This window comes from Eretmochelys imbricata, chromosome 7, assembly GCF_965152235.1.
Source record: "Eretmochelys imbricata isolate rEreImb1 chromosome 7, rEreImb1.hap1, whole genome shotgun sequence".
Taxonomy (NCBI): domain Eukaryota; kingdom Metazoa; phylum Chordata; order Testudines; family Cheloniidae; genus Eretmochelys; species Eretmochelys imbricata.
In genome coordinates, this window is record NC_135578.1 from 17046967 (window position 1) to 17068861 (window position 21895).

The 21895-nt window shown below is 38.1% G+C and overlaps 1 protein-coding gene across 1 annotated transcript in view; it reads left to right on the forward strand.

Moving 5' to 3' along the window:
- Positions 1-21895, forward strand: part of GRM7 (glutamate metabotropic receptor 7) — a 489509-nt gene that overhangs the window by 335477 nt on the left and 132137 nt on the right. The window contains exon 6 of the mRNA XM_077821561.1: positions 20124-20324. Coding sequence (XP_077677687.1) covers positions 20124-20324 — 201 coding nt within the window. The remainder of the gene's footprint in view (positions 1-20123; positions 20325-21895) is intronic.

Here is a 21895-nt window from a genome sequence, read left to right on the forward strand (position 1 = left end):
TAGTGCAATAGTGGTGGATAGTTTAACATGTTCTTACTGCCTGTAGTTTGGGAAGAGTAGGGAAAGGTCAGAATTTCCCCTTGTGTAAGAAAACTTTAGTTATACCAGCAAGGAATTCATTTGATGCACATTCATTTTGAGAATAAAATTGTAGACAAAATATAAATGTCCTGCTATATGTGTCTCAGCAGAATTTACTGTACCTGTTTCTAGAAGAACCTGACAATCCAGTCTCCTTAAGTACCCACAAATCTTTCATTGAGTTACTCAGCACTGTCTAAAAAGGAGGGGTGTGTGTGTGTGTGTATATATATAAAGATGAAGAGGATCCTCTTTTATAGCCCTTTTGTAATACTAATTTACACAGTCTAAGATTTGAATTTTCTTTCTTTCTTTCTTTCTTTCTTTCTTTCTTTCTTTCTTTCTTTCTTTCTTTCTTTCCATTTACGGTATGTTTTTGATAATGTAAATGAATCAACACATTAATATCAGTACTAGGGCTAAAAACTTGTTCTTTAGGCTTTCAATAGTAAACTTTCAGATGTCCTCAATGATGCTTCCTTGGGAAGCCATGCATCTTGATGAGATTCTCGAATCACTACCTTTGAGGTCTGAAATAACCAGGTCAGTCCTATCTTTCTCTCAGCAGAGAATGCTGCTAAATATCTACAGGGTAGGCCGATAGGGGAGAGAATCTGTGTGCTCTGTTCCTATGGCAATCTAGTTTTTATACATCGCTTATCTCTGTGGTGTCTGAGTATGTTCCAAATATAAGACAATCACAGTGACTAACATTCGTCACAGGTAGTTGATTCTCCTACACGTGAAGAAAAACCACATGTGATTTTGAAAAAAACCCTAATGTTGTGGTGTTTGGGAAGATAATGTGGAAGATGAATGCTTTGACTAGGACTCTAAGGCCCCAGAATTTAAGGTTATTACTGGCTTCTGTGGGAGTAAAATCGATAATCTTGAACCATCCCCCAAGAATGCCACTTCTTATGCACAAACAAGTGTCATCCTTGCAGTACCTCTCAAATTTACCCTGTGTTGAGGGATGTCACTCATTTCAGCCCCAAGGCTACCTACATTCCACATAAGTTTAGTGTCAAGAATAATTTACAACAGAAATAAAGTATTCCATAGCTGAGGTATTCAAGTTATCGGCACTAAATCAATGAACCCCACAGCACTTTAAATTTCCTGCATCAATAGGGCTATTTGTGGGGGGAGGGAATGTCCCCCATTTTGAATCTCTATCACATTGTAACACTGTTGAGCTTGGTGGGATGAGAGGGAGGGATTATGGATATTTTTAATGCCCGCAATGTTTAGCAGCTTTACATATTGTGTGGCAGAATTCAGCTTCTCTTGGTTAACTGGCAGTATAGTAGGGAAGGTTGCGGGCTGCAGGTATTGCTATTGCCATCTATGTTTTTTATATAAGAAAAATGGCTTTTTAGTAGAAAGAAGTCCACACCACAATGTTAAGAGCTCCATTTTATTTGAATTTTCCCAAAGCACAGAGATGTTCTTTTCTGAAGTTTTGTTTCAACCATTCATAGAAATATCTTGGGTCTCCAAGCTTTCCCAAAGCTCTCTAGATCATGAGCTTTGCTTCATGACCATCTTTACCTTTAAAGAGTATAGCAAACAAAACCAAAAGCCATGGAGACCGTTTTAAGCCATCTCTAAGTGTTAGAGAGAAATGAGAAACAAAAGATGTGGCAAATAACACAGCCTGAGGATACAAGAATGCTAGTTATAAACTGAACCACAGAAGTGATCTGGTGCATTAGTAAAGTGTGCAATTTATTACAGAAAGAAAAAATTAGTATATTAAATGCCATCAGAATGTTCCATCTCAGAAAAAAAAAAAAAAAACCCTGAGATGTTTTAAACAACTCTGTGACCCATGGCCAAAATCTGGAACAGCTTTTTTACAAATACCAAGAGCCATAGTGTGTCTGATTCACATTTAAGTCTAGATTTATGATATTCATTAGCATGAATATTTGTTGGACTTCCAGAGCGTCTGACAAGCTGAACTATTAAATCATGCAGGTCATAAGGTCTAAATTTACACCTTCCTAGTAAAGATGTAAAGGCAGGTAGTGTTCCCTTTCAAGATCTTCTCAAGGTTTGGGATGACAGCCTTCTACAAATGAATGTTTCATGTGTGTGAAACATGAGGACAGACTTTGAATGCTGCAAGAAAGCAATCTTTAGTTTACGGATAACATTGGCAGCAATGTACTGAAGTCTTGTGGATTCTTCAGTAGCCCCTATTTGCCCTTACTCATAATATTTGTGGTGATAAATAGAGATGCTGAGGTAGAATCCTCCATTAAATATCATCAACCCTGCAGAAAAGATAGGTTTGGGAGGCTCCAGAGCCAGGTGAAACATATTGTTATTTTATTCTAAATTCCTATGCCCTAAAACAGCTGTGTCCCTCATTTAAGGTGTAATTCAATGTCCATTTAAGTCAATGGAAAGGCTTCCACTGACTTCAAGTAAATAGCCTCCTTTAAAAGTTTCTAAAGAAAATTATACATCCACTTCTATAAACTTTTAAAATCTCTTGATAACCATGTACAGTTTCAAAGTCAAAATCCATTTTCTAGGGAAACCAATAAATTCTTGCAGCATGCTTGGGAAAGGTGTGAGGGGTGGGGTGGGGAGAGGGGGCAAATCCTCAACTGATGTAAATCAGCATAGTTCCCGGAATTGGTCATGCAATTTTAATGTTAAAAATTGTGTGTTCTTTGCAATATCAGGGAAAGCCAACGTGTAATTAATTGAATGAATACACCCATGTTTGTGCAAAATTAAGGTTGCACAGTAAAGTACACCAAAGTAATTAAATGTGAAAATTACCGTTGTCCAAATAAGTTTCATTATGTCCTCTCCTACATATATATTGTGAGGCTGTAGATTTTTCAGATAATCTAGATTCATGCAGTTTTTGTATAGCTTTATCTGTGGAAAAAGAAGATCAAGAGATTTGTTCAATGTGACACAGAAAATGTCTCACATGTAAAATGGGGCAAAGGTTTTCCTTCAATAGCTATGCTTTATAGACATGAAAAAACATTATTGTCACAATGCATACATAAGAGTTGAAGCAATATGCCTGATAAGCACTGTGGTGTAGCGGATAAGACTTCAGAGGTCTGGGGTCCGTTCCCATCTCTGCTACAAATTTCCTTTGCAGAGGAAGTTTTTTTCAAAAAAAAAAAAGCAGGAATTTTGACCAAAAATTGCTAAAATGTAAAAATTTTGAGCAGTTATTACACTTTCAATATGGCAAGTGTCTTAAATATCTCTGTGCCTGAGTTATCCCACCCTGAAATTGGAGAAATGGTAAAGCTAAGTTAATGGTGCAGTATATGATTTACTGGAGGCTTGATCCAGTGCTCAGTGAAATCAATGACAAAGCTTCTGTTGACTCAGCTGTGCAGATTAGGCTCTGTTTGCGCGTTTAACACTCAACCAAAACCCATTCAAGACTCCCATTAACTTCAGTGCGCTTTGGGTTGGGGCAGTAACATGAGTAGCAAATCTTTACTGTAAATGTACATGATTTTTCACATGTTCATCACTGGGTCATTTCACACTCATTTCGTCTAAACCAATATTATGTTACTACTCCTTCAAGAAAATAATTTGCATGGCAAATTGTAAAAAGTCACCTACAATGGAGAAAGTGTAGGGTTTTTTGCACTCTATTCTTTCAGAAAAACAGCTGAACACCTTTAGCTCAAACTTTCCATAACAATTCACCTTTAGACTAAGCTGAAGAGGAGATGTTTCAGAAAGTAAAAGCACCTAAAATGATGGATTAAAATGAAGAGGCAAGGTGGGTGAGATATATCTTTTATTGGACCAAAAGAGACAAGCTTTTGAGCCAGACAGAGCTCTTCTTCAAGTCTGGGAAAGGGACTCGAGTATCACAACTCAATGCAAGATGGAACAAATTGTTTAGCACAAGCAATTGCCACATATTCTAAGAGACCATTCAAGGTAGAGTGGCCCGTTAACACATCTGCAATTATAGTTAAAAAGGGGTGTGGGTGGGTTATAGATTGTGATAATAAAACATAAATACAGTGTCTCTGTTCTGTCCCTGATTTCTAGTATCTAGCAGATTTATGAATTTAAGCTCCCAGGCTCATCTTTTGAAAGTGTTGTGCAGGTTTCCTTTGAGGATGAGGACTGATAGGTCAGAAATAGAGTGACCACTTTCTGAAAAGTGCTTACCCATAGGTGACAAGGTGTTTTTGTCTTTTATCATTTTCCTGTGTGAGTTTGTTAGAGTGTAGTGATTGTCTGGTTTCACCTACATAGTTGTTATTAGGGTATTTAGTGCAGTAGATGAGGTATAACACATGTAGTGACAGGCATGTGTCGGATTCATGGATCTTGAATGGTGTATTGTGGGGGGTGTTGATTGTTGTACCAATGGAGATATTGCCTGCAGCTTTTCCATATGTTTTTCTGACAGAGTCTGGGGCTACTTTGAGTTGGTGTGTCTTGATCTGGGGGGAGCTTGCTTCTGATGATGAGCTTGGAGAGGTTTCGGTGTTGTTTGAAGTCCAAAAGTGGGGGTTCAGGAAAGACTTCTTTCAGGATGGGGTCCCCATTAAGTATAGGTTGTAGTTGTTTGACAATACCCTGTATGGGTTCCTTTGTGGGATGGTGGGTGACAGCTAGGCGTATATGGTCTCTCTCTCTCAAAACATAAGTTTGTCCAGTAAAAGAGATCACTTCACCCACCTTGTCTATTTAATATCCTAGGACCTAAACAGCTACATGAAAACTGTTTTGTAACCTGAATGGTATCTATAATGGTTGCTATCCACTGGTGCTCATCACAGTAGAATCTTTGGTACATTGTATAATTAAATCCTATTTAAACATCAGTCCTTAAAAACTGATCACTTAAACATCATAATGTCTGCTAGTTGAGGTCTTGAGTCTAGAAATAGTTAAGATGATGTTTAGCTGAGCTTGATGGTATTGATCTTGTGTGCAAAATTGTAGAATAATTTGGAAAGGGTCAAATTCTTCCCTTTGGTACACATACAGAACTCCCATTGAACTCAGCAGTACATATCTCGGCAGATTATGACCCAACATGTGTTCTGTGATTGATGACTTTAAAAGGAACAAGAAATCTTTTGACTAGAACTTCCTTAAAGGTTGCTGCTTGCTATTTCTCTTCCACATTCTGATGAATTAAATGAAGCTCTCTCTGTGTGTTTTCATGTAAAATACATAATATTTCATTGCAGAGAGTGTAAAAATAAAATGTGTCTTTCTTTGGTTGCTCGGATAGCTATAAGTGAGGTTAAAGGGCAGCCTATGGTGTAAAATTCATTTTCTCAATTACATCCTGTGTTCTGATGCAGATAAATAAGTGTGCTAAGTTATTCTTCCTCTGGTCTCCCAGTGAATCCCATTCCCTCTATTTCAGACTTTGAGGCCCTAATCGTGCATTTTGCTCCACATTGGAGAAGAGCTCTAGCCTTGCATATCCTATTGCAATTTCAGAGCCTTTGATTATAAGCTGTTATGTGCAGCGACCATGTTCATTTGCTGCCTAGAAGAGCATTAAACCCATTTTAAGCACTTTATTATTATTGTTATTATTATTATTTATTAATAAATTGTTAATAAAACATTATTGCCATTACTGTTGTTTATTGATGTAGCACCTCGAAGCCCCAGTCACGGACTTCGTCCCTCTTCTGATAGGGTCTGTATGAACACAGACCAAAAAGATAGTTGATGGCCCAAAGAGCTTACAATCCAATAATATCAATGCTAACTGCACAAGCGAAAACTAAGTTACAAACGCGTTATTAAGGTTTCAAAGTCAAGCACTCAAAAGTTGGAAATGCCAAATTAAGGTTGCCTGTGCAATTTTAAATTCAGGATCCGTTGTGTGTATGCATTATAACAGTCTTTAATTACATGATCACCTACCATGTTTTTCCCCACATAACCCCTGCCTCATTCAGTGCACAAGATAAACAGTGCTCAATTAATGAGCAGTTTTTCAGTATTTTGTTTTCCCCTCGTTGTTCCGTGTGGCCCCATACATTATTTCCTGCACGCTATTCAAATTCTGCTCTGGAGACAGCATTATTAATTTCCTCATGAGAATTTCTATGTTGCTCATCACTATGTATCTGGATGCTTTACAACCAATCTAAATGCATTTTCACAATTCCCTGTAAAGGGAGGTGGTATTATCTTCATTTTACAGGTAAGGAGCTGAAGTACAGATTAAGGTTAAAAAATTCTGCTAATTTTGGGTATACAATTTGAGATGCCTCGGATCTGATTTTTTGGGGTGCTTAGCATTTTATAGCACTTCATATTTTCAAAACACAGCTCCCATTGACTTCAGATGCAGTTGTGGGTGCTCAGCAATTGTGCAAATCAGACCCCAAAATAGCAGTTGGGCACCCAGAAAATGAGGAACACACAATTAGTGATCACCTATGAAAAGTTTAGGAGTACTTGTGGCACCTTAGAGACGAACACATTTATGTATTTTAAGACTTCAAAATTCGAATCATATTTGTAATTTACTTCTGAATTAGTGAGATTTCAAATAAAATAACCACTATTTATACAGGGCCTAAGTAAAAAAAAAAAATGTTTTCAGGTTCTTATGTTCCATCTGGTAACTTGTCAGCAACAGTTGCGTAGCAGAGCCAATTTTCAAAGTTGTGCTGGAACCATTATTAATTATGAGAACAAATAAGCAAAATATTGTTAATATAAATCTCTATTAGAAATACAGTAGTTGAATCAATCATTTCAAGTAGGAAATGATAGGAAAATAAAGTCTTAAAAATTCAATTATATAAAAAAATATTAAGGATGACATTCTTTCTTTTGAATTTGTTTTCTTCTCTGTAAATTTCATTCTCACTTTAAATCTTTAACACAAATGTGATCATAAAGTTTTTTAATAAATGTAATGCTGATTAACAATTTACAAATCACAATGATTTGCACTTTAATATTGCCTTTTACTTAGATATCCAGTATTTTACAAACAGCTCTCCTTTGAGATATGTAAAAATAATCGTACTAAGCATGCCAATTTTGGTTGGATGTATTGCTGGAGGTTTAATCACATTATATAATCTTTAATTTCTGGAAACTCCAGGATGATCCGGGAGGGCTGGCAACACTAAAACATACCCTTCTACGAGAGAAATAAACTGAATCCTGTTGGGCCAAATTAATCCCTGACATAAGTCCAACGACTTCACTGTTTTCACCAGGAATTAATTTATCTGAGATTTTAAAATTGTTTGTACTTGGTTGTATGGAGAGTGGTAGAATGGGAAATAGAATCCAGGAGTCCTGGTGTCCAGTCCCATGGTTTTCAGACTAGATTGCACTCTACCTTATTTTGCTACTGCTTCACTGTTGTCTAATGTGCCTATACATATGACATACATCATCATCGAAATGAAAAGTCAGCTTTTTTGTAAAAAAAATAATGTGGATTGGTCCAGGAGTAAGTGGAATCTGTAATACCCTAGTCTGAAAGTTGACTGGCTATATGCAACTGTTTCTAAACAAAATATTTTCTCTGTAATATCCCAATGCATAACCCTGCATTATAGACTAATGACCTGTGAAATTTCATTTTAAAAAATAAATCTCTTTTAGGGTTATATGACTTCAAATATATGTCTGAATTCCAAAAAGGACACTGCCAAGGTGGATGCATCCAAAATTTAACCAACCTTGAAATGTCCATTTTTAATGTAAAAGTTCTCTGTGGTTATAAAATTGTTCATCTTCCTAAAATGCAAGCTGTTGCATTGCTTACTTTTCCACGTTCCAGAAGTGACGTGCCAAGAACAAAACCAAGCTGTAGTTTGGCTTTCTCCTGTACGTGCAATGCGACCATTTGTACTCATGTTACATGTTTCTTCCTATGACACAAATATAAAGCTAGTATCATAGATCCAATTATAAATCACCCAATCACGGCTCTCTTCTTTATATTTATTTTCTTGATCATTGATGCCATTCACTAGAAACTTGTTCTGCTTGCCCATTAAGATGCTAGGCTTCTGTAGTATAGTATGCTGAGTCCATTGTTCCTTGAGCACACTGAATCTATTAACATGCCAACAATATTCATGGCTGTGGTTCTCAGTGTTACATGGGATGTTTTGACAGGAATACGAAGTGTATTGAATATGGCTCGAGCCGTAACTGATGGAAAGTATAAAAGGTCTGTCTTAGATCTAACCTATAATATATTACATACATGCACACATGTAACTGAGAGCATCAGCTGGCATATTGGTGATGTAACTGAGAATAGAAAGTGACCCAACAGATGAAAGCTCCATGTCATCAGGGCTTTGTGCAACCCTCTCCAGCCTTAAGGCTTGAAGATTGGCTGCTGCAACTTGCACCCCCGAGAAGGAGTTTCTTGGCTTCATCCATCCCAAAACTAGGACTTTTGAGGGTTTCCTCTATCCTTCTCACTGAGCATGTGGGTCACGCATTAGCCCACTCCTTACAAGTCTTGTCTGCTCACAGTGCTCCCGTACAGGCCCATCGCAGGATTCAGGTGGGGCAGAGAGGTGGATTACAGCAAATGGGTAAGGTAAACCTAGAGATAAGGAACCCTTCCACTCAAGGTTAAGATGCTGTTATAAATTAATGTAATCAAAATGACTGTATTTCAGAATATTGGTAATCTTAGCAATAACATCTAGAGTACTCAATGCTAATGACTCCATAATAGTTGTTAACTTTATTAGTAATTTGTGAAGGCCAGTTACAGTACAGGAATTTCCTTATGATGTCAGTGGAGGAATAAGTTATAAGGCATAGTTACAGCCTGATTCTCCTGTTACCTACATCAGTTTTCCATTCATTTCAATGGAGTTATCTCTTATTTACCTCAGTGTTGGTGGGAGTAGAATCAGGTTCTTAATGTCTATTATTGCAAATATCCTACAGGGAAACCAGTAAAAATGGACATTAACTAGCAAAGTCCACATTATAAAAGACATTCCTGCCCATCATTTATATAGGGCAATCATTCTGATTTCCAAATTTGTCTTCAGATATGAGGTTATCTCTATTTGTTAGAGTAATGGTACCTTGGAGAGTTAGTTTGATGTTGAAGGTTACCTGCAGAACAGATTAGAGGAGAGGCTTATTCAATCGTTACAGTTAAGCCACAAATGGTTTGGGCCCTGTCTATCTGAGGGATTGCCTTTCTCTTTCCCTGGCTTATAGCACAGCCTGAGCGTACAGCTTCTCTGGTTTAGAAAGGTGTGGTCTTTGAGTAGAACTGGCACCCCCTTGGTCTGAAAGAGGTTTGTTTTTGTTAATTTTGAATAGAAACTTGAAAGTATTCTTCTAGATTTTACCATGTGGAGTGGAGTGAGGATTTTGAGGTAGGGGCCGAAAGGTCTTATTATTTATGGTGGCTTTAGATTGATATACAAGTTTTACTATGCAGTTATGTTATGGGATATGGTGGTGTTATCCAATGGGAGTGGGCTTTATGTTTTGCTTCTATCTTTGCATCTTATGGCAGCATGGAGAGTTGTAGTGGCTTCTCATTTTATACCTGAAATTTGAGCCCATCTGTTGGTTCTTTATCATGTCAATCCTTAGTCTTCTGAGATTTGTGATGGGGTGTGTTCCTCACACTGACCCTGAGAGTGTGGAATTAGGCCAGGTGGGCCCAATCAGCCAATTAAATGCAAATGGGGGAGATGTAGGCTGAGTGGAGGGAGTTAATTAGAAGGAAGCTCACCTGTAAGGGAACAGGTGGGGCTTCTATAAAGCCAGAAGGCTGGAAAAAGTGGGATGGATGGGCAGGGAGGAAGCCTGCAGTTTCTCTCCCTGAGGTAAGGGAGACAGAAGGGATGATGGGAACTCCTGAGAAAAGGGCGAGGACCTCATAAGGAAGGGTTTAACTCAGTGGTGGGCAACCTGAAGCCTGCGGGCCGTCAGGGTAATCCGCTGGTGGGCCGCAAGACAGTTTGTTTACATTGAATGTCCTCAGCCATGGCTGCCCGCAGCTCCCACTAGCCACGGTTCACTGTTCCCGGCCAATGGGAGCTGCGGGAAGCGGCGGCCAGCACGTCCTTGGAAGGGGAAATCAATGTGTGACCTGGCCAAAGGGCTAAGTCATGAAGCAGCCATACTTGTGATTCTGTGAGCGGGAGAAGAACAGCAATGTTGGAAGGCCAGAAAGAGGGCGCTGACCTGGGTGGGCTAATCCCCCCAAATCGTGAGGAAGCAGTGCCACCCAGTGGTGAGCAGAGCACCCAATGACAGGATTATATTATAAAGTGGCTTGGTTGTCAGATCCTTAGTATTTTGAATTAATTATATTTTACTCCTCAGTTTGTTGTTAGTATGTCTAGAGCTCAGAGGGGGTATTCTATTAAATTTTGAACAGAGGTATAAATCATATGGGTTAGCTTCTTTGACATACAAGCAGAGTTGGTCTTCAGATGCCCTGCACTGCCGATATTTATAGCTCTGCCTATATCAACTGTGGGTTACAGGAAAGTAATGTCTCTAACATTACCCGGGAGACAATTGATGTCCTAAATGTATTTACAGTACTTGATCTCAAGGGAGCAGGACAGATCAGTGTCACACTTGTCTCTTTCTTTCTGTCCTACATGTAGGTATGTATTCTTGCCAAAAGAAGAGCAGAAGCAATTATACAGATTAAGGTTTCTTTGTTTATATATATATATATATATATATATATATATATATATATATATATATATATAGGGGTGTGTGTGTGTTACATAACTCTGAATGTCATTACAGAATAATATATTTGAAATAGCTGACACCAGTAACAGATGCTGCTATGTCATTGTATCCTGTTTGGACTGTGCCATTTACAGATGAAGAATGTATACAGACAATAGGAAGAATTTTGACAGCATCCACAGAATTTAGGGATATGTAGACTGTGACTATAATATCTACCCTATATGCTGGATTCACAAACATATGAGGAGTGAATATTTTGATGTCTGCACTTAGGCAGCTGCTGAAATATTGTTTACATAAATTATGGCTGCTTATTTGATACCATAAGCATGCTGGATTTTTTAAATTAAATCACTTTTAATAATTGCCATCAGGTCTTAATAATGTTGAGCGTTCTGTGACTACCCCTTGAAGGCTTGTTTAATGACTTCTTCAGAAATACAAGAAATCTGTCACAAGAGACTCCTGAATTAATATAATAAAAGCACCATTGAAACAAGGTTTTGATTCTTGCCCAGCACGAGTTGCATGCCATGAAAATTATAGTTGCTGTATTCTACATGCTGCATGTCATGCTCCACTGAAGTATGTGAAGACCTGGATTAACCAAAGATTGAACAGAAAAGACCAAAAACTGAAAGAGAGATTTTGAGAAAGAGAAGGTGTAGAAATCATCCAGTTGGCTACTTTCTCATAGAAAACATAATGTTGCTATATGAAGAGACAAAGGAGAATCAGCAAATCTAAACCAGTGTTCAATTTCTACCTTGTTTAGAACTGCTCATACAAGAGACTTTCTTCCTTGCTGTTTTGTTTTCCATTCTTCTGTGTTCCAGTTTTGTCCTATTCAAAAGAATTGCATGAAACTGATAGGAGGATCATGTCCTTTCTACTATTCTGTGGGAATCACAATGATGTACAGCTGAGAATATAGTGAGAGATAAGATTAAACTTTCTGTCAACATCTTCAGATAAATCTTTTGGAAGCGACTCAGACTCTTGGTCCGTAAATAGCTACTGTGTTTTCTCCTCCTCCTGCTGTACTTAGATATTCCTTTTCAAATCCAATGGGTCAATAATGCACTCTCCTTTAACTATGTTTTGTCTTTAAATTTGAGCTGTCAGGTGTGTTGACCATGCAGGTAATAGAGTTGATGCATGACCAGGAATATACCTCTAACTGGAAAAACAAACAAAAACAGCTGTGTGATAGAAACAACAATAGATTCAAGATCACAATGGGAGTGGGCTTTATGTTTTGCTTCTATCTTTGCATCTTATGGCAGCATAGAGAGTTGTAGTGGCTTCTCATTTAATACCTGAAATTTGAGTCCATCTGTTGGTTCTCTATTGTGTCAATCCTTACTCTTCTGAGATTCTCCAGGGACATCTTAATGCTCTTTGGCCGTGGATTCAAGAAGAGTATCTCCCAGCAGAGACACAAATGTATGATGTTGAAGCTACAGAAGAAAAAAAATAGTTATTTGTAACACTCTAATGGCTTTTTGTTTTTTCCAGGTATATTTAACAATAATAGTTGCGGGAGGCAGAGCATGTAAGTGAATTTACTTCTGGAGCCATATGTACAGCAGAATACAACATTCTGCTTAGCTACTTCAGAGGGCATGAAAGGGGAGAGCATCTGCAAGACTGATGCTGAAGATGGGGTTGGAGGTAAGAGTGCTTGGCTATCACTTGCCCTTACCCCAACTGACTGAGTGATTAGGATATCTTCACGGAGACTGGATTTGGAAAGCACAAAATGGGCCCAGATTACCTCTCTGTTACTACAGTGTTACACTGGTTTTACTCCATTGAAACTGAATAAACTGCAGTAATTCAGAGGTTACTTGGGTTCGATGGTTGTTAGCAGAATGGATGTTAAGGATACTTTCTGTATTATCTTTTGGCTCCATTGTTCATGTTAGTAACAAGATAAATTGCACAGAAGTTTGGTGGGTAGAAGTTTTACAATACCCATGTTTAGATCTCTTTTAACATAGCTTATCATTCTTTTTTCTATGAGGGGCTTTTGACCTAGTTCTTGAGATCTCTACCACTTTTCTTCCCTTTCAGCTCTTATGTAGGCTTTGTGATTAGCAACCTTTATCTGAAGAAGTCTGGTTGAGGCGCTATTCAATGGCCATTTACAATGCTCTGTAACAGGCTATAGAATACATGAGTTATTGATATGAGACACTCCCTCACATAATGTTTAGGGTTGCATCTTTTTCCTTAAACCCTGTGGTTTCAAACGCAATGTTTAAAAGCCACATTTTCTATGTGACAGCACATAGCAACATGAAATAACTGCAGGGTCAGCCCTAGCTTTGATTATATCTTGCTTGCCAGAGAAATAAAAAACCCCAAAGTTTCAAAAATGCTTTTTGATATTGCATGTTCCATCCGTGTCACCTTCTTACGTATCCTCCTTATTTAGCTCTCAATAACTCTTTCCATCTTTCCTGGTTTTACTATCAGTCTCTTGACTATGGATTGAATAAGTGTTTGAGGTGGTCTTCCTCTTGGTTGCCTATGCAGCTTTCCATGTAACCTTGCCCTTCTTTCAACCAGACTCCAGCGACTTCTCAACCTTTGCTTGTGCTCTTTCACATCACTCTTAAAAAGAAAAGGAGTACTTGTGGCACCTTAGAGACGAACCAAATTGGTTCATCTCTAAGGTGCCACAAGTACTCCTTTTCTTTTTGTGAATACAGACTAACACGGCTGTTACTCTGAAACCTATCACTCTTAAAGTAGCCCAGCCTGACTGTACTGATGAACTTTGGATGCCTCTTGATCACTTTGGCATATGTATGTTACGGCACTCATTATTGTGCAATGGCTGATATCAATAGCAGTTCCAGAAGAGAACTGCATTTCTTCATCTTGTGTCTAAGAATTTGTGAGCATTCCTAATTATTATGCAGTAGGAGGCTTCAATATGGAAGCAGCGCCAGTATCATCTTCCCTCTTGAACTGAGGTAGCAGTCAGCATCCTCCAGGGCTTTATTAGGAGCAAAGAAGGAGATTCAATTTGGACTTCATGTCCGTATGCTTCACTCCCCTAATGTCACAGAAGGGAGGAGTAACGTGAGGAATGTGTATGAAATTTTAAAATGTGAAAAGCAAGTGTATCATGACAGTACACACAATCAATACCAATATTATACATATTTAAATTCTACTGTTTTTTTTACTGTGCATGAAAGATATTAACAGCAATGAGACTAAACCAAAAGTAGAAAGCAAACAGCCTCCTTTCTCACATGCCCACCAAAAACTATTCAGAGTAATAGCCTAAAATACTGTAGCAACATTATTATTAATTGTCTTCAAGTTCCCCTTTCTGAGGTGCCTTATTCCATGTTCCTTCAAATTTTCTTCTCTGCCTAAACTGCCAAAAATGGTCCAACTGTTGTTTGTTTATTATATAGGAGATTTCTTTTTAAAATAAAAGATTACATGGTAGTTTGTTGTATGCGGAGTCCTCAGATATTAATAGAGTTTATTATATAGCCACTTACAGCTGGTTGTAACTTTGTGAGGTGCTTGTTAAAATGATGATTTTGCGCCATTTAGAAAAATCTGACAGGTTCATGCATGGACTCTGTTTTTCCTTTGCCACTGCCCAGAGCTTATTGTTGAGTTCTAGAAGTGCTCTGCATGTTCAAAGATTGACTGAGATTTTTTTTATGGTCGTACAGTAGCAATTTTAATGTGATGGTATAATTTAGCTTTAAGTAACTGAATGAATTTATGTAATAAATTCAGTGTGACTCATTAAACTTGAATTCCCAAATGTCCATTTATCGGACTGTTAAGTTTGATGGAGCATGAAGTGAAAGAGAAAGAGCTGATTGGCCAGCTGGGCTCTCAATCGCTCAGAGTTAGGCGATGGACTTCCCTTCCCATCCTGGATTGGGAAACTTTCTATAAAACTCCCGAGCTTCTGGCTGAGAGAGTTGCATGAGGAGTGGTCATTTGAAAAAAGTCTGGGCCTACTGGTAGTATTTATTCCTTGTTGTTTGTTCCGGTATTTTCTTTTGTTGTTGTTGTTGTTGTTTGGAAGAAAAAAAAAAGAAAAGAACCTGGGCATTATTTTTGTAAAACACTTCCGAACTGGGTCTGGCTGCTTATTGGACAATCTTGATGCTACACTGTGCCACATAGTGATTATTCAAGCTGCGTTCCTATCTGCACACTACTGCCCAGAAATCTCTTCTAGCTTGCACCTGTTCGAGTGGTACAGGTATCTGAGTTCTGAAAACCAAACAAAAGTTTTGTGTATGCTGTTACGATCACTGAGTTATTGTCTAAGGTGTGCTTTGTTCCCAACAATTTGTGCAGTGCTTTGTGCAATAATTTCCATCTCTTGCTTGAGAATTACTTAAAATAAAAAGTCCATACCACTCAACTGTTACCATATACATAGTTTTAGATGAATTTACCATAAAATTGTATTAAAAAGAACAATTTTGTAGACTGTATATATAAACAATTTCATTGCTCTGCAGAGGCTTTTGTCAATTTAAAATAGGCATGGCATGGAAAGTTTCTTCCAAAGACACGTCAGTCTCCTTTGAGTGGATTTTTAAATCTTCTTTTAGCATAAGTAAAACTGATTGCACGTGCGAGTCCAGAAATTACACATGTAAATTGTAAGCATACATTTTTGTATGCACATGTTGCACATGCACGGTTCTACAAATCTGGGGCTTATAGTATGCATATGTGCTGGGTATATAGTATACAGATAAGAAATAGCTATTTTGAGCTATAAATAATCATATGATCACTGCAAGTTCTTCTCAGTTTTCAGCCCTTTATTTACCTTCATATTATGAATGCAACTTTGTTTTATGGATTTTTGCTCAGTCTCCTTCCACAGATAACTTTTCTACTAAAGGTTTTCTTTCCCCTTATGTATTTCCACGCATATGCTTCTTGCATTTAATATGTTTAATCAGTATTGTTTGTGTTCAGAGTTTCAATTCCAAGATCACTTCCCTTGGCTTGCCTTTCTGTTGCATTACTAATTTGGTTATGTAGCTCAGCTCAGCTAAGGCCATTTAAAAGCCTTTTCCTTGTCAGTGTCTGGAAATGTAATCTGGTCTGTAATCAACGAGAGCAGAGTGGAATGATAAAAAAGGACAGTAGGTAAATCTTCAAAACCGGGAACCTATTTCACCTTGCTGAATTATTTGAAAGGAACTGGATGTTGCTAGTCTAGATTTGAATTATAATTGAGCTTTACACCAGATGATATCTTAATCATAATGTGTAGGTTGGCAGAACAGAGCTTTGCAGTTTGATACTTTTCAGTTTGGCAGCCTGTATGGGGGAGGGAAATTGCACAAATGTTGAAAATGTATATGGAGGAATTTTATATTTGCTGGTCTCAAGTACAACTGAGTGAATGATTCACTGCAAATAATTTCTGGGACATATTTAGACGCTTTCTAGTAAAGAAATACCCATAGGAAGATAGTGATCTCCTTAGCTGTCCTCATTATACAACATGTACTCAATTATGTTTTATTGTTACAATCAGTTGGATTGATTGTGAGCAGTTTGTGTGTTTGGTTCAAGTTGGGTTGATCATATATTAAATCTTTGTGTTTCCCCCACAAAACTGCATTCACTACAGAAATGACCAAAAAAAACTTAGGAGATTTTGCCTACAACCCCTGTGCCCAAAGTTAACTATTATTAATGCTGTTTTTTACAGTGGTGCCTACAAACCAACCTAAAACAGGGCCACATTGTGCTAGGCATGATACAAACATGGAGAAAGTAGACAGTCCCTGACCTGAAGCCATTACAATCTAAATAGGCAAGACAGAGAGAGGACGGGGGGAAAGGATAGAAAATATAAGCAGAATTCACTGTAAATAATTTATAGGATGTATTTAGTCTCAATTTGTGCTATTTGTGATCCTCAGGTGCAGTGAGTTTATCCTAGGTGCAGCTGAGCAGAGTGTAAAGTTAAAAAAGGTCCTAATACCCCTTTCTGTACCCTGATCTTGGGTTGACTAGGGACCTAAATGGCTCTGAGTAATTGAAAGCACCCTGGGAGGTAACATCTTTTGGGAAATCCTTGGTTGATTTTTTAGGACAGCTTTCTGTTGTCTTTGTGCTTTCTCAGCCCCAAGGCTGAGAATCTGGCCATGTGAGTGGGAGGGAGAAGCAATTCATTAACCCAATCAAGTTCTTACCACAGTCAAAGATGGAATTCTGCCATGGTTCTTTTAATCAGAAAACAAACAAAAAACAAACCTTTTCTGCAGCAGAAATGGTGAATTTTGTCCTCTGCCACATTCATGTGTTTTGCAAAAACTCCTTAACAGTATGACTTTTCACATACCCAATCTGAAAGTGAAAACTGATGTGAGCTAGAGTTTGCAATTCTGTTAGTACCATTCAAATTAAGGATGATAGCAAAAATAATTTCTTCTCATGAATCTCCATCCTAAATTATTAAAGATCACTGACATTTTTGTGAGAACGTGTTCAGGGGTGGCACGGTCTTTAAAAGCCTACATACTTATTCTTTCATATTGCCACTGAGAGCCAGTTCCTTGTTAGGCCCAGATCAAGTCCATATAGAGCTCCACTAACTTTAGTGGGACTCTACATAAGTACCAGGGGTCTGACTGCACATAGCTCATCGTAAGACTGGGATCTTTGTAACTGCAGAAGGCTGAGGTTGGAAGAAGGTGTCATATAGTAAGTAATTGAACAATTGGACTGTGATATTACAGCTGTTCAAAAAGTAATATTTTGCAGTGTCATACCATTATATCATCAAAGTATCTCGGAACACTTAACAATCAGTGATTATATTTTGCAAAATCCTGGTGAGACTGATAAGTATAACAACACATATTACAGCTGGACAAATTGAATCATGTGGGTGTTTCTTGCCAAAGGTAAAACAAGATAGTGGCAGACTTGGGGAATAAAACCTAGGAGCCCTGGCTCCTAATATTGTACTTTGTTTATCCCTCAGACATCATTGTCCCAATTTATTACTGGCAGATGTTGTCACAGTTCAGGGCAACTGCACTTGTATTTCCCCTTTATAGTCCAGCAAGGGCACCTACTCACAGGCTTCTAGCTCCCTGGCTGTAACCGCTCTTGGGTGGAGACATACGCCTCTCTCCCTCATGACCAGGGTATTTTCAGGATGCACAGTTCCCTGATTATACTCTGAATTCACCAGCAAAGTCAAATTGCCGACGTAGACCTGCTATGCCTTTCTCCTTAAAGATGGTGAATGATGCAATTGTCACAATTATAAGTTACCGCACAACACTTCCTATGGAATCCTGTTTTATTCTTAGGGTATAAGCCTTTCAGAGAAAACATATTAACAATAATAGAAGAACCTACACAAAAGCTAATAGGCTTACCAGAGCTCACCCCACTTGCTCCAACATGGGCTCTGGCAGGTGATTCCTTCAAAAGAGGTCTCTTTTGTGGTCACAAGTTCACAACAGTGTTAGCTTAGAACTGGTATGCAGTCTTATGGGGCCTCAGTAAGCCAAGTCCTTCTTACCCTCCCCTAAGGATTGGGGCCCTCCATGGACCCAGAGGTCTTGTCTATTTGATGGATCAGGAAGACAGCCCTAAGCCTGTTTAAAAACCAGACTATTTATCAAAAAAATTGTCTTTGTCTGTTGGTCCCTGGAAAATCCAGACTGGGTCTTTGAACTGTCTTTGAACAGATGATCAGCAGACCAAAGGTCCTCCACTCCAGGCGAAGCTTCAACGGCTATGTCCGTAGGTGAGGGCTTGCAATCCCCGCCTCCTCAGTACTTCCTAGGAATTCCACTTCACACGCATTGTTGCAAAAGATCAATTGTGTCTGCTATATTGTTGAACACACTCTTCTGAAGTTCACATTGGACCCCAAAGATATTAAATGTAATTCAGTAAGGTATATTAACTGAATTCATAAGGTTTTCCCAGGATATTGTCATATCTGTCACAAATGTGTCCAGCTGTGTGTACTTTTTTACATGAGGAATGGTGACTCTCTCTCACACACACACACACACACATATATAATATAGTTTAGGGACAGGTAGGTAATATTCTCTGAATAAAGTATACAAGAAATTTCATAAATGGTATTCAGATATTATATTGGATGAATATTTTTTTGACTAGCTCTAGTTTTGTTTCTTTACTTTTTGACATAAACTATCATTTTTTTTTTAAATCCAATAAATAATTATTTTTGTAGTCCCATTGTCAATCACATTATTTGTTTATCACAATTTGCTAATGACAGAAAGGAACAATGGCTAAGGCTCTATACTCATACTCAGACTATTGGTTTCAATTTCAGGCTCTACTACAGAGTTCCTGTGTGACCTTGGGAAAACCATTTAATCTCTCTGTGTCTATGTTCCCTACCTATAAAATGTGGATAATATTTAGTGTGTAAGATCTTTGTTACAGGATATGTGCAGCGCCTAACACAGACCCTAAATTCCATTGCTAATGGTAATACAAATAAGAAATAATAAAACATTTAAAATAATTATTCTTGAAACATCACTGCTTATTTCCTTTTTAGTATTTGGTGACAGTACCAATTCATTTGACTGTATAAATTTGGAATCTTTAAGCTAAGGTTCTGCATTTTGATGGCAATCAATGGATTTTGAAGGGCTCATTAATTCCTACAGGAAGAGAAGAGAAGTGCATAGTAACAAGTACTCCTTTTCTTTTTGCGAATACAGACTAACACGGCTGTTACTCTGAAACCTGTGCTGCTTCAGGTTGCATTTACAGTAGGCATGTTAACTGAATTCTCCTGAGCTTCCTTTAGTTTGATTCTTCCCTTTCTCTATCTGGCTATGTCTTTCAGTGAGAGACTGGTTTATGAAAGGCAGAATGTAACACCAGACTTTAAAACACCGTCTCTGCATTGTTTTAATGTGCTTTCTTCATTAAAAGACTCCAGCGTTTTCAGCATACAGAGTCCAATGCTCTCTCTCTCGGAGATGGATCCCTGTTGATTGTACTGCCATGTCTGTGGTTAGGACTAGATTTGCCTTTGTGAATTCTTTGTCTATAAGTTGAATGGTCGCAGTGTCAAGGGTTGAAGATTTTTTTTCATTTAAAAATGCAAGAAAAAAATGAAATCATAACCACACTATTCAAAATCCTGCACTGGCTAACAACCTTCATTTCTTTAATGCTGCATGAAGTGGCTTGACTTGTATTCATCACCCAGAGAATTCTGTTCCTCACCATCTTTCTCTTTGTGTGTGTGCATTTGTGTTTGTTTTTATGTGCAGGGCAGGAGAGAATTGGAAAAGATTCCCATTATGAACAAGAGGGGAAAGTTCAGTTTGTGATTGATGCTGTGTATGCCATGGCTCATGCCCTCCATCATATGAACAAGGATCTTTGTGCTGATTATGCTGGAATCTGTCCGGAGATGGAACAAGCAGGAGGCAAGAAATTGCTGAAGTATATACGCAATGTTAACTTTAACGGTGAGTCCAAAGCAATGTGTATCCAAAGCACTTCAGAGAACATACAATTTTTAAATTTAATTAGTCAATCAATTATTCATTATTTCACTGGATTTCTTAGCAAATGGAGTGGCCATCATTTATATAGTCCAAGTTTAGCATTCATTTGATTGTGTACTGCTTTCCTTGAAGCAGTGAGTTTTATATATATGATTATATTTCTGACATGCAGTACTCCAGCTAGTCAAGTCCTTAGCTTCTATTGTGCAAAAGATACTAAATTGTGCAACCATTTTAAGATGGCTGCACTTGGAAATTAGGATGAAACCACTGAACTCTGCTAATAACCTCAAAATTTGCTCTCATCAGCAAAAGTGGGTGATAGACAAAAATATATATGTCCCATCTGTCTGAGTTATATAATGCCTAATTTGGACTCCACTGCTTAAAAAAGAAACCCACAGCAACTATGGGTAATGTATAGTTTCTTGGAGTCATGCAAAGCATATTCTTTGATGTGTATCATTTCCACCTACTTGGGGCAAAAAAATAAAGGCACTTCTTTGTCACACAGGACTCGGCCTGTCTGTCATTTTCACTAGGACAACAGTTTAGAGTGTAAGGAACAGATTCATTTTCAGGTTTCAAACCAAGTGACTTAGACCTGCTAAGCAGAAAGTCTCCTGTGGTGAAGGTTGTTGCAACTTCCATTCCCCCAGAAAGCTTATAGTGAGAATACAGCGCAAAAGGCAAATGTGGATGTGGACAAGCTAAAGTTAGTTTGATTCAATATATCACCTCAGCTGCCTATAATTCATCCTCCAAATAAAGGTGCTCCCACTGATCCCAATAAGGACATTGGTAACTCTAACACCAGCCCTTCCTTGAGGTACAGGATAGGCTTTCATATTTACTTCCCTGCGCCAGTGTCTATGAATCTGGCTTAAATACTATAGCAGGATTTCCCAACCTCTGAAAATTTTGTTTAAAGGTTATTTGCTTCATTAACATACATGAGGAGATTCACATGAGCCCACCCCCAGCGCCAGGACAATTGAACAGTCACAGAAGTTAGCTTGTAATACTAACACTTTTTCCTCCTTATAAACTTTGCTAATATATGTAACAGGAGTTTTTTAAACTGTCTGCCTCAGCGCTTTACAAGATGGAGACCCAGACTTACATTTTAAAACCTGGTAGCCTAAAGTTAGACATCTAAATCCATATTTAGGCCTAAATGAGGACTCATGTTCAAAAGTACTACATGGGAGTCATGCAACTCCTATTAAAGTTTTTGTGATAGCCAAAGACGCCCAGCACCTCTGAAAATCAGTTTTGTGACCATACTGGGACTATTCACAAACTGAAAGTTTTGCATAAACGAAAGTGCTTTGCTGGATCACGGTTTTATTTAGGTGCCTGCCTATTGGTAGAAGTGTTCAATTTTAGGTTTGTAAGTCTTGAAAATTTTCGCCACCTTCCCTGCTCCTAGAAATTTACAATCTAATAAAAAGAGAGAGAGAGAGAGTAGAAGAAAAGGGACTGGGAGACCCAGATGAGGAAGATAAATCTTGTACTTCATGTTCTAACTT